Raw genomic sequence first — 13,789 nt, forward strand, 5'->3', positions numbered from 1 at the left:
ACAGAAGACTTGAGGAAATTAATTTAACATATTGCCAATCAAATCTGAGTAGAATAATGAGAAATAAAACCAAATCTTAAAACACCATCCCCCCCACCCTTCCCTTCTTCCTGGGCTCAACTTCGCCCCTGATTTTCTCTACCTCCTCTCCCCGGAGCGGCGCAGGGGGAAAGGGAACAGGCATTGTGGCCAGTTCATCACACGTTGGGCTCCTTCCACCTCACTCTCTTCCTCTGCTCCAGCGTGAGGTCCCTCCCATGGGAGACTGTCCTCCACAAACTTCTCCAACACAAGTCCTTCCCGTGGGCTGCAGTTCCTCATGAGCTGCTCCATCGTGGGTTCCTTCCACAGGGTGCAGCCCTTCAGGCACAGACTGCCCCAGCCCAGGACCCCCACAGGGTCCCCCACCCTGGAGCAAACCTGCCCGGGCTCTTCTCCCCACCGGGCCACAGGTCCTGCCAGCAGCCTGCTCCAGAGTGGGCTGCCCACCGGTCATAGCTCCTGTGCGCACCCCCTGCCCGGGCTGCAGGGTGGGGGGAGCCTGCTCCACCATGGATCTCCATGGGCTGGGGGCACAGCCTGCCCCGCCGGGGGCTCCCCACGGGCTGGGGGCACAGCCTGCCCCGCCGGGGGCTGAACCACGGGCTGCCAGGGAATCTCTGCTCTGGCACCTGGAGCCCTCCCGGCCCCCACCTGCCCCAGCCTGGGGGGCTGCAGGGCTGCTGCTCTCACACAGCCCCCTTCCCCTCCCACAGCTGCTGTCACACAGCAGCCTTTTCCCCCTTCTTAAATATGTCATCCCAGCAGCGCTACCACTGTTGCTGATGGGCTCGGCCTTGGCCAGTGGCAGGTCCCCTCTTGGAAGCTTTATTGGACATAGGGGAAGGTTCTAGCAGCTTCTCACAGAAGCCAGCCCTGCATCCCCCCACTACCAAATCCTTGCCAGGCAAACCCACTACCACAGCATCTTTCATTTTGATCAGATAGCTTATCGTAATCCAGGAGCTAGCACCATTTACAGGCACTCTCCTAAGCCTTCAGCGTACAGTTCTTAGGTACACAAAGAGACTCCACCAAATCCTATGCAGGACACCTCACAGCAAGAAAGCCTACAGCATCCGTAAGAGAGGTCTTTAATAGCTATGTCCTGACAACTAGAATTTCTAGGTTTGAAACACTATAAACGTGAAAAATAAAAGCAATGAACCTCAAATCAATTTTTTTAGGTTTTTTTTTCTTTTTACTATAAAGTCAACCTGTTAATAAATTGTGAATTAAAAAGAAAAACAAATATTGAAGGCAATGTAATACCTACATACAACTGCAAGGAATAAAATCAATAGGAATAGCACGTAAAATATACAGTTTTACTACAAAACTGAAATCCACTGCATTACTAAACAAGGACAAATTCAAATATCCCAACTACAATTTAAATGGACTGTATTTTTCAGCAAAACCTTTTAAAAAAAAATATTCAGATGATGCAGGTCCACTGAAACCAAAAACTACCAGAGTAACATAGCAGAAGCTATTTAAGTTCCACAAAGGTTTCTCTGGTGCAGGATACAGTATCAGAGGAGAAACACACATCCAGAGTGAACTGTTGCCAAATTACGGTGCAGGAGACCCAAACTGTAAATCCTTACTACAATAGATATTTATTTACAGAGACAGGATAAAGCTTCATTTTGTAACAGAAAGTAGTTTTACAGAGCATTTTGGTTCAGTTTAAAAAAAAATAAATAAGGCTAGCCCCAGTTTTTACTAGATAAACTAAGACACAAATACATACCATATAAAACATGAAAAGCCACCATCTCTGTGTATTTCATGTAAAACACATGAATGCCAACTTGTGCATAAGACCCTTTTTTCTACTACTTCAAATTAAGCACAGAACTCTTGTTTGCTTAATTTTATTTCCCAAATTAACTTAACCCATGACTAAAAAGCCTCAGCTAAAATACTGAGCATGGGCTGAGATGCGAATGTTCTCAGTCAATTGAGATGTAAAACAGGTTAGTTTAAGCCTTCAGTGAAAAAACTGTAACTCTGTTAAGACAACAGTAACTCATTAAACTAAGGTGCGTATCCAAGCCCTTGTGTGGCAATCCATCTGGCTTATCTGTGGCAATAAAGATATCCTTGAAAGAAGGGAAAAACAGAAGCAAAACTCTGCAAAAAGGTTAAGTATTAGTCTCCTTGGTACAGCCAAAAGTATCATAAATGTCACAGCTCTTTCTTGTCTTTGCTTCTGTGCAACTAAAAAGTTGTGTAACACAAACTGGGAAGCATGTGCTGGTCATTTTCCCACCTGTCATCCCTAAGTGTAAGTATGCTTCTTAACAGAGTAGTGTTATTTGTCTCACAAATATACACACTGCAAAATAATCTTTGCTACAGCTCCTGAAACAAACATGCAGCAGAGATCATTTCAGATCTTTATTAACCAGCAAGTTTTCATTTTGATTTCCATCACAGATGAGGACCCGCAGCAAGCAAACCACACCAAAAGCTGTGTGCTAAAGCACCAGTACGTATAAATGATCTCTGCCATTTATTCTACTAATGTACATTTAGTGATGTCACAGCACAGACCTTTTAAATTTTGAAAAGCAAACATCTTCTTTGCTGCATACCAGGTCCAGCTACAGTGCAAGTCTCCTCTCCTGTCCTGCAGTTCTTACCAAAACAAATTTCTTGAAGTTTGTACAAAGATTACCAAGTCCTTTTTTAATTTGTGAACACACAAGGTCCTTGCCATTGACATCCATGATTCGATAATACTTCAAAATTATTCCTTTTGACAGATACTAGATAAGGAACGTTTCCCAAGAGCACACATACAAGCTGAGCTCTGTCTCCCCTTCCTCCAAGCTCCTATGCCTGCGAGCTAGCTAGCGATGATACAGACAAGCTACATCTTTTAAAAAGCAGGAATACCAGCAGAGGGTCTTCTACAGATTCAGGATGGTAATAACTGCCGGAGGAAATCCAGGACTTGGAGAGCCAGGGTTTTTCCCTACCCTTCCAAGCACAGCACACAGAACAAGCAGGGAAGATTAGTTCTAATCATGTATTTCATTGAAAGTTTTTCTCCTCTCACAGTTGTGTTCTACTTAAATTTCTCAAACAGAAAAGAGGCAAACTGAAACAATGGAAGCAGAAAACAATTCATTTGTTCACATTTTAGTGAAAGATTGGTATTTTATAACACCAAATACTCATTCATATAACTACTCCTGGAATACCCATCTCCTAATTAAGGTCCTGCCTGAACTATAACCAAAGCAACATCTTTGTGACCAACACGCTTAATCTCATTAGACCTTGGTTACGGTACGTACATTCACAACACAGGTTTTGTGTCATCATAACTGCGCTTCAGCACATGGGCCATTTTGCCTAAATATATTCTTATCAACACACTTTAGAAAACCTGGGTAGCTCTCCCACAGTGGCTCTGCAGAAGACAGAACAACCAGAGGAGATGGTCACACAGCTACACTGCCAGACATACAGCAACATACTCTGGAACAGTCTGCTGCATGCTGAATTATCAGATGTAGAACCAGTCAAACAGGTTACACCATCTGTATCCTCAGGTGAGGTCTAAGAAAGTAAAGAGAATGAAACGTAAAGTTAAGCAGGCACACACCTGCAGGAAGAGAGCCAAGGCTAAGCAAAACCAGCACAAGATTATTTTTATCCACATTAGCCAACTCAGAACTCTCGTGCGTGTCGACACAAGCTGTAAGAGCTGTTACCTACAGATTACAAACTGGTACTGCTGTAACAGTCAGTCCAGAAGGGTCATACAAACAAACCCAGCTGCAGCCTTCTTTCAAAACCTAGGACAGTACCACAGTTCCCAGCCTTCCTTCACGTAAGTGTCTCTGCTGTCATCTATCTTTTTCTCCTTGGTCTGTACCTTCTCCAGCTATTGGCTGCTTCCTCAAAATTCACATCTCCGCTTATGAAAGCCTGTCTTACCAGTGTACTCCTGTATTCTTGGGAATCCTTTGCTAATGCCACCTCAGCCAGTCCTCATTACTGCTATTCAAACCCTGCAGCACTGTTCATCATTCTTCCCATTCCAGTCTTGAGGCATTGCCCCTCTCTTCCCTCACAATTTGGTATCGCACTGCTGCCTGCTTCTTTCACTCATAGCTCCCCAGTCTCTCAATGCTACCAGTCACCTCTACCCTTGTCTCCCCTGCTGAAAAATGCCATTCAGAACAAGAATTTACTTGGCACATTTGCGATGATCTCATAATAGCGGTTCATTGCTTTCTAAAGTAAGTGCTAATTTTCTTGAGTGACACACAGAAATATGAAATTAAAATCAGGCAGAGCAAATTATGCTAGATTATACCTAGGAGGCTCGAATATTTTCAGACCTGCAAACAAAAATGTAGCTGCATTTTTTCCAAATTTCTTGTTAACGTTTCTTAGTCACTATTTGAATTCAGTAACATCTCACTCTTTTAGTTTCTGTCCAGTGAAAAATATTACTTGCACAGATGAAATTTGTATGCATCTCACATTATGAGAAAAGTTACAGAAATAAAACATGCAATGCTGCATTAATAAAAAAACCCACAACAAAACGTAACCCAGGAACTATCCCACCAAAGTGTTTTCCCATGCTGTCAAATGCCATCAAGGACAGAAGACGAGTGGTAGAAGCCTCTCCTCCACCAAAAACCAAAGGGCACCAGGAAGCTCCAGGCATCTGTCCAGCTATAAGCCTACGTTTTTAAATGAACACCTAATTCTAGTTCTCGTTGTTTCACTTCAGATGGTTATTAAATGAATTTTATCACACAGAAAGTCAATCTTCATACCAACTCAGCCTCCCTGGCTTTCAAAGATACTAGGGCAGAGAATGGCCCATCTAGCCTGGTGACCGCAAGACTTCCAAGGTTGCAAAATATCACCTGTGGTTCTAAGGCAAAGCCTAACATTATCTATCTATCTATAGTACCATGATATGCCTAGAAGAGAATCTGGGATTTTGTGATGCTTTCATTTTACACTTTCCTTGCGCCCTGCAAGTGGTTCAAATGCCAATGAAGACTGCCCCACCTCCAGCTGGGAGGGGTATTTCTACATCCTGAAATTCACCAGTCAAAAGCTTGGACTTTGTGTTTTTGTCTGGCAGAACGAATAAATGTTTCAACCAGGCAATTATGCCTCATGCTTTATATAGCTTGCTTTATGATGACACAACTAGAGAGAGCCTAGAAAATCCAGAGGGATGCAACTCACGCATAATAACCAAGAGCCATATCCCACCCAAGAACAACTTTACTCTGCTTTAGCATTTCTCCTTGACAGGGTCAATGACGGGTGTCACCAGGCTTATGAAGAAGTCAATTCTAGTCTGAACAGCTACCACAACAGAGGTCTCAGTGGTAGCTGGGGTCCCTGCAATGCGTAACGATACAGACGAGAATTAAAAATAGAAACTCTGCTCTGTACCTTGAAATTCTCATGAAATGATGTTTATTATATAGCATCAGTTTCCTGACCCACCCATCCATCAAAACATACGCTTGGTTTTAAAATAAGTGATCAGAAATGTCTGAGCAGGAGCTCATTTCAAGCAGCCTCAGATGCATGTGGGAAAAGGAGGGATTTGGAAACCAGCACCCTACCAAAGCAAGACTGATCCGTCATTTCTTCTGACGTGTCCTCTTCCAACAAGCTGCAAACCCAACCGGGCCAGGCTGCCCACCGGAGCCAAGGGCTGTTTTGGGCTCCGCGAGCCCAGCTCCATGGGCCGCCCCGCAGGGAGGCAGCTGGCCCACAGCGGGCGGCTGCCCCAGCCCTGCCAGCAGGCACTGCCCCGCCGGGCTCTCCCTGCCACCACGGGCACCAGCGGGCCCCATCCCACACGCAGCGTGCCAGAAACTTCACCAAACCGTCCTTCTTCCCGCTGGGATGGCTTCTGAAACGCCTCTGACGTGCCAGGGGAAAGGAGGCGGGGGGAGGGAGAGACCCCCACGAAGGTCGAGGGCTCCAAACCTCGGCCGAGCCTCCCCTCCTCCCTGCCCCTCTGGAGCCGGAGGTCCCAGGCCCGGCAAACGGCCCCCCGCCCCCTCCAGCCCGCCCGCCGGCCCCTGGCCCCGCCAGCCCCCGAGGGCCCGCGCCTGAGGCGGCGCCGAGCCGGGGGGAGCCCTTGCCGCGGCCCCCGGGGGGGCAGTACCTGCCAGCCCGCCTCCGCCCTCCTCGCCGTAGCCCCGCCGCCTCTGCAGCACGAAGTACTGGTTGGAGCGCTCCTGCACCCACAGCTTGAGGGCATTTTTCAGCAGCACCTCCTCGGGCTTCAGCCACATCGCGACGGCCCCTCACTCCCCGCTGCCGCCGCCCATGCCCGCCGCGCCGCCCGGCCTCCCGCTCCCACGCACGCAGCCCCGCTGCCAAGCGCCGCCGCCGGGGAGCTGGGGGGTGGGGGGCGCCCGTGCCCCGAGGCATGCTGGGAAATGTAGTCCTCGCGGCGGGTGGGCCGCGCAGCGCCGCTGCCTCCGCACTACAGCTCCCGTCGGGCCTTGCGCGGCCGCCCGCCTCCCGCGCTCTGGGCCGCTGCCTGCCGGGCCGTCAGGGGCGGGTGGCGGGAGGACGGGGGAGCTGGGCATGCAGCCCACCCGAGGCTCGTCCCGGCCCGGGAGTTGCGGCTCCTTCTGCCCCACATGCTCGGAGAGAGGCTCCTCCTTCCACTCCCCGCACACAGCACCTCCCCTGCCCCCGGCCGGGGGCTGTGCGGCCCGACATCGCCCCTCTCAGGCCGGGCCGCAGCAGGCCCGCAGCTCCCCAGCGGGCCCCCGGCCTGTCCCTGCAAGGCGGAGGGAAGGACCTGCTGTTGAGCGGGTGGCATACTTTTTTGTCTTTTCTCCCAATGAGAGACGTCCTATTTTCAATTTTGGCCAGATGTCACTCCATTTTCAGCCCAGAAGACAAGACATACGTCAGCAGAGACTTTGTTTGGCTTTTACGTTTGTTTTCCTGAAAGCACTAAGCCTTATGCTGCAGCAGGAGAGTCGGGCAAAGAAAAAACACACAGGAAAAACCGGCCATGCAAGGAAGGGAGCCATGACCTCCACCGACAACAGCACCCCTGTCACAACGCCCGTGTGTGCCCCCTCCCTGGTCACAGGCCAGGCTGGAAGCGGAGGAGCAGCCCCATCAGCTGCAGAAGCAGCCATATGGCCCATGTTGCCTATTTACATTTCATGTTATAAAAAGACAATCTGCTTCATTGCTTCTATCACCCAACACGATCCACTGCTAATTTGGAGCAGAGTAGATGTTTTGGTTGCCTTAACAGCAGCTTGATGCACAGTCTCAGTATTTTCATGATCTGTCTGCAAGACCTTTGGCATTTGTCCTCAATGACTAGCTCTTCAGATTATTTGCAGACTGACTTTACCAGTTTTCTGCACTGGAATCAATCAATCTATACTGTTAAGGAACAAGCCTGCAGCTTTCATACTCACAGGGGCTGCACTTGAGCCCCCTGTCTTGCAGTTTCATCTTCAATCTCTTCACTATATCCCAAAGAGCTCCAGATCTCTCCATGAGGCCTTATACTTGATAGCACTGTGCTTCCTAAATGGCATCTTTTGGTTCTGACCAAAAACACAAACAAAAACTCCAGGAGTGCAATCCCCACTGCCTTCTCCACTCCAGGTCACTGGCACTGGGGACTTGTCTGGGTTACTGTCTTTTACCACCTCTGTGCATGATTCGCTCCTGTTTCTGACACAGGCTGTCATTTGGTGTAAATGGAGTGAGTAGGATATTCCGATTTCCCAGGCACTTCTCTGCAGTTGGCTGTCCTGTCAGATCTTTCCCTAAGTGCTTGCTTTCCAGCATAACGGACCTTCCTGAGATTTTAAAAAGTAATGTTTATTGATTGAATATCATACGAACAATTCATCACAGTTAAACTGTTAAACAGTTGTTTAAATTCAGCCTCTGCCTTGAGCTTTTTCTAAAAAAAAAAAATAATTATGCACGTCATACACTATAGGTGGCAAACTTGGCACTTTTGCTTTATCCTGTCTCCTTTTCATCCCTTTCAACAGTCCCAGATGTACTTCACTACCAAAAATGCTTCTGCCAGCACTGCTGTATTTGTGAGCACAGGCACAGAGAGATTTTGCCAAGCACTTACAGAAAAATGTTTGGCAATGCCTGTCCAGTTCCAGCTGCATAAGGAGCCACCTACCCAAAAGCACCAGTGTGAAAGCAGAACCAAGTGTGTAGTCACATTTAACTCACTGGAAGGCTTCAAACCTGGGTGAATTGCACCGGTATGAGACCTTTTTTCTCTTTTCTTCCAATCAATTATTGCACCGCAACAAGAGAAGCTGTAGTATTAAAAGGTTTTACCTTTGGGACCGAATAAATTTAACTAATACTACTATTCTTTTTAGCTGTTTTTATAACAGAGCAGGAAGCAACACATTTCTGGTGCTTTACCTTTACTAAAAAGGAACAACGAATTAAAAGTCATTACCCAACCCAGCATGTGGTAACTAACACAGATAAGACACCAATGAGACAAGGCAAACAACTAGATGTAGTAGCACATTGCTCTTCATGAGGCAGTTTTTTCAGTCCCCGCACCTGAAGTGACTGAGAGTAACAAACATTAGTGGGTTCCTGGAGATCTACCAGCTGAACTGGTAGGGTGACTCCTGCATGGATACTGCTCTTCTAAGAGCACTCCCAGAAAGTGTTTACCATTTCATTTTCCCCAATTAGCCAAGCCCTTGGATATAGGAAATACCTATTAAGGATCTAATACAGATCTTCTAATTCTGATGCTAATTGTAAGCTTGGCTTCTGGCATCTCACGTATGCTGGGCATGTTAGGACATAAGTGGCTTTCTTATGGAAGATTCAAACCTTGTTAATTGGATAAAAAATTAACAGTAAAATGCTACTGCTTGGAAAACATCTGGTTTGTTTTCCTCTCCCTTGATTCAAGGTCTTGAATGCCTGTCTTTTTTCCAATTCTTCAGGCACTGGAATGCAAAGAGTGCCCCTCTATTGGCTTGGAGGAATTTATTTTAGGCACTTGAGTTATTTCTTAATCAGTACACAATCATCCTACAGTCTAATCAATGCATTCTACAGCAACAGAGATCCATTTAGCACTGCAGAACTTTTCTTTTACTGTATTAAAGACCTCCTAGAAATGGTAAATTACTTCCCTCAAATAACCACAGCCAAGATTACATAAATAAATAGCTATATATGTAAATTTTGGCTTCACTCTGTATAACCAACAGTTGAACAACCAGTGCAGAGAATTACATAGTTGTTAATTCAGTGGGTGAACACTGCAGTTTGGTTTCAAGTTTCCCTCAGAACCAAAATTAAATTGCCAAAGCCAGTAGACTTTCTTTCACCTATTCCAAAACGCCAACCGTTACACCCCTGCGGGAGTGGAACTCCGCTCAAATCTGCACACAAAGACATTGATCTAAAGCTGGGTGAAAAGGCAGGGCTACCTACTGAGCTGGTGTATGTTAAACAGGGAATGAAACTACATTAAACCACACAGCCAAGGCAGATGTGTATATTTATTCTGTCCAACTGTTAGGTCATTAGAGAAGTGCAGATCTTTCCGTCTAAAGACTGAGATGGACTAAGTCTTTCCATTTTATGGGAAGAGTCCACCTGCCCTTGTGACTCAAGCTGCTTTTGTATGTTTGCAGCCCCTCATCACAAGTCCTGATTTTCCCTTAAGCAAAAATCTCACCTATAACTACATTTATGTAGGTACACCTGAAAGTTTCCCTCAGTATAAGAAAATTGTGTTATTTTGGTTTGAGATGTAAAGTAAAATCCCACTGCCGTAAAGCCTGGTTTACAAAAAAGCACAGTAATCTAGCACCAGGTGACAAGGCTTCTTCTCCTGCAGGGATAAAAAAAATGTTTCCCAGCCCCGCTTTGAGGGCATGCAAACGTTTGAGTGAAGTGCCTGGATCAGAGCTTTCCTGGGGGAGATAAATGACAGCAGTGAGTAAACACTTGGAGATGATGCTGGAGGCTGTTCTGCTTTTTCTTCAGGGGTAGGATAATTGACATGGCTGTGTGACTCAATGGGAATATTAACAGAGTCGAGAAGCGGATATTTTAGCAACCGTTACCACTCGTGGGCCCATAATTTCCAGCATCTTATATGCAAATGTTAGCATGTGTTATGGCAAACCCCAAAACTATTTCATAATAACAGTAAGCCTGCATTTCAGGAACAACTCTATCCCCAGGCACATCCTATTTGCCTTTTGCTTAGAGAAAAGAGTATCACACCATAGTGCACATATATGTATACATACCACAGAGCTATTCAAGCCCATAGCATTGCCAAAAAAAAGAAAAATCTGCCGTACAGTGCTCTAAGCAGGGTCAGCTAAAGACAGCTGCTATCCATGGAAACTTGAAAATACAAAGCAAGAGTAGAGCTTCAAAATTTATTTAAAGCAGGTAGAACTGTATGAATGTTCTCAAAGGGGAAAACCTCTGCAGAGTTCAGTCACGTAAGACAGTGGGTTTTTTCAGACCCAAGTTAAGCATCATAGACTGCATGCATGAAATCTGCACACTTTCATTTGCAAACAAAACCCCTTGCCTAGCTAATATTTACAAGTAAATCTGCATAGACAAGAACATGGCAGACTCACAGGTTAAGCTGCAAAACCAGAGAAGCATTACAATCTTCTGCCTAGCAGTATCTCAAATACTGTTCAGGTACAAACGTTTATCCCTTTAGCAGTACTTAATATTTGATACAAGAGTCCTAAAAATATTCCTGAAAATTAGTGTAAGTGCCTGAGCTTCAAGCAAGTTCACATCTTGACAAAACACATACACATCATCTGATCCTACAGTAGTCCAAGTTCACTGACATGAACTACTGCATCCCCCAGTACATTCCTTGAGAAAATGCTGTGCACCCACCTTACCCTTAAAAAAAATGAGTACTGGAAAAAAAACCTGTTTATTGCTCTTAAAAGACAGTAAATAGAAAGGCTTGAATTCTGTAAACAAAGCAAGCCAAATGTATAGATTGGAAGAAAAATAAAAGCCAAAGTACCTTTCAATGTATTCAATTGTTCCGAATCCCACCCACACCCCCTTTTCCTTGTAAGGTTAAATCTTGTTGTTATTAAACACAGGACTGGCAGATGATTTCTTGAAAGCATCATCATGAAATTCTACTACATTACAGCTTACACACCACAATAAATTTAAAAAACCTTTTTGAAACGAAAATGAAGTTTGGTGTTCAGGGGTTACATATTTACTGCCCATCTGTTCCTTTCTCTGCTCTGCACTTCAGATGTAGAACAGAAAGGCAATCACAGCCAAAATACAGCTTTGGAGTGAAGTCCGATTATACCCTGCCTTACAGTTTGAGCCCATAACCAACCAGCGCTTCCTACACTAGAGCAGGAACTGAGCTAAAAAGAAGCACAAGACTAACTACTACCAAACTGGCCAGGGGAGTGACAGGTTTTTACTACATCTAATAGCATAGTAAAGAACAAAGGGTGTGTAATTGTTTTTAAAATGCTTTTTCTTACACAGCAGGCATAAACTTTTGAGTAAAGGAGGGATGCTGAGCAACCTGACGGGAAAAGTGAGATGCTATCCATCTGATCAGAAATGTTCATGTGAGACTGACTTGCGCTGAACTTCCCCAAAACAACTGTTCAGAGGTATACCAAGCAACTCGCTGAACACACCCTAAGCTGCTTGGGCTTTCTTTCATATGGGGTACAGCTACCAGCCTTAAGCCTCTCAGCAAAATTTCAGTCTATATAACAGTAACACCCTGCACATAATTAGCACCCCTTATTCCAATTAGTTTGGGCAAGCGCTGCTGCTTTTTGGCCTCCCAAAACTGAATGAGTTTTGGGGTTGTGGGACAGGGCAAATTCAGCATCTGTTACTATGTAAGAGTTGGGCATCAACATTTCATGTCAGTCAGGGTCATAAAAATATAGTTTTATTTAAATTTTCATATTCAAATTCAATACAAATCATTAAATATTTACAACAATTTTTATTATACTATAGCTAAAAAAAAAAATGCATTGTTTTTCCCCTCCAGATTCAATAGTACTTTATTGCAGGCTTTAAGACAAAGTTCTGCTCACATTAGAAACAAACCATAGATAGACATAAAAAAAATAAAGTGCATCTGTAAGATGTCCTTAGTTACCTTCGCCGGGCAAGGACCTACAGTTACTGTTGAGGCACCCAGTGTTCCTCCTCGACGCCAGTTCAACTCCCCGCAGACGGCAGACAGCTTCTCCAATCATCTGTTACGTTTACCAGACATCTCCTCTCCCTGCAGCTTTAGCACACAGGCGAGACAATGCACAGCAACAGTTCAGCATTTTTCAGAGGCTGGATCAGTTTCTCACCAAAACACAGCAGATCCTTTGCAGAGAATCTTATCTTTTCATCTGTAGTTCAGTCTTCCTGAAGTCGTCCCAGGCTCTCACAAAGCCAGGACTCTGGCATACTGCTGGTGCTAGAATGGTTTTAACTCCAAAAATCATGGAGGATCTTTCAAGATTGTCTAATATTAAACATGTTTGAAAAGTTCCTGCAATTGTTCCCTTTCCCTTTACAGTATTGTGCAAGTCGGATTTGGCCTGTCAGCTTACAGCTCTCTTTTCCCTTTAGGAATGTGTGGTTGGCAGGTTGGAGTTGAGAGGTAGAGAATCAGTCTGTTTACTAGAGGACCAAAGACACTATGGGCAAAATCCAGTTTGACAGGCATTAGTTTGTACTTTCTCCTATCAAATTAGTGCACTGAAATATTAAATACAGTGTTGCTTAAAACTAAGCCGTGTCTGGTAAATAAGTATGAGACCAGATCAAAATCAATTTGTTTACAATGAAAATCCACTTGAATTAAAACAATAAACAACAAAAAACCCCCAAGTCAAAACAATCCCCAGTAGAGACAGCTATGACAAAGAATCTTCTCCTTATTCTAATGACTCAAACACTGATGAGAAGCTTTGCTGAAGATGGAGCTTTTGGTTTAGTGTTAAAATCTGATGTTTTCCTTTATATTCAAGACTGCTTTATCTGAAGAGTGCTAAAAATAAATTGCACATGGGAGACAGTTTTACAAATGGCAAACCATAGAGTTATGATTTGAACAAGTCTATTTAATCTACTTAATCCTAGCATTGCCAAGGCAATATTTTTCTAATACAGTCCTACAATATTTGGTATACATGTGACAGCAGTAGGCAGCTCCTTCCATCCATGTTGCTGGCTATGTGCTTAGGACTCGAGGAACATGCGTTTCATCTGCCTCAAAACTCAGGTTGTCAGCATGTGGAAGGACATTCACAGCAGGGGCCTGAGATTCGTTGTTTACAAGGCAGATGTCGTCATCTGTCCAGAATAAAACCAAGAAAAGAAGTGTCACAGGCAAGCTTCACTACCTGAAAGCAAGCCATGCTCACTTTATTTCCAGAAACCCACTGCAGCAGTCTTTTCCCAGCACTTTTCCTACAGAGTAGGAAATCCAAGGCCACACTCCAACTACCACTCTTCTGCTGCCCCCTCATTGGTTTGTGAGCCCGTTCTTGACACTACCTGTCATTTCTAGAGGTATCTGCTAAGCTCCGGAGTTCACTTCTCACTAGCACAGAGCAAGCCTAGGCTGTGTGCTCAAGTGGCAGAAGGCCATGCGAGGACAAGTTCTGCAATTCTCACGTAACTTTAGGGCTGCTGAAGA

At 45.0% G+C, this 13,789-nt stretch overlaps 2 protein-coding genes across 4 annotated transcripts in view; both read right to left on the bottom strand.

Annotated features, from left to right (window-relative positions):
- TBC1D8B (TBC1 domain family member 8B) overlaps positions 1–6,445 on the bottom strand; it is a 41,996-nt gene extending 35,551 nt beyond the window's left edge. Inside the window, exon 1 of one of the 2 annotated variants that reach the window (XM_056359371.1) lies at positions 6,215–6,445. In XM_056359371.1, the coding sequence (XP_056215346.1) occupies positions 6,215–6,344 (130 nt within the window). In that variant the 5' untranslated portion in view covers positions 6,345–6,445. The remainder of the gene's footprint in view (positions 1–6,214) is intronic. The other variant, XM_056359372.1, reaches the window with a different exon arrangement.
- A 5,564-nt stretch (positions 6,446–12,009) lies between these two features.
- Positions 12,010–13,789, bottom strand: part of RNF128 (ring finger protein 128) — a 42,006-nt gene continuing 40,226 nt past the window's right edge. For both annotated transcript variants that reach the window (XM_056359523.1, XM_056359522.1), the window contains exon 7: positions 12,010–13,443. In XM_056359523.1, coding sequence (XP_056215498.1) covers positions 13,322–13,443 — 122 coding nt within the window. In that variant the 3' untranslated portion in view covers positions 12,010–13,321. The remainder of the gene's footprint in view (positions 13,444–13,789) is intronic.

This window comes from Falco biarmicus, chromosome 14, assembly GCF_023638135.1.
Source record: "Falco biarmicus isolate bFalBia1 chromosome 14, bFalBia1.pri, whole genome shotgun sequence".
NCBI lineage: Eukaryota > Metazoa > Chordata > Aves > Falconiformes > Falconidae > Falco > Falco biarmicus.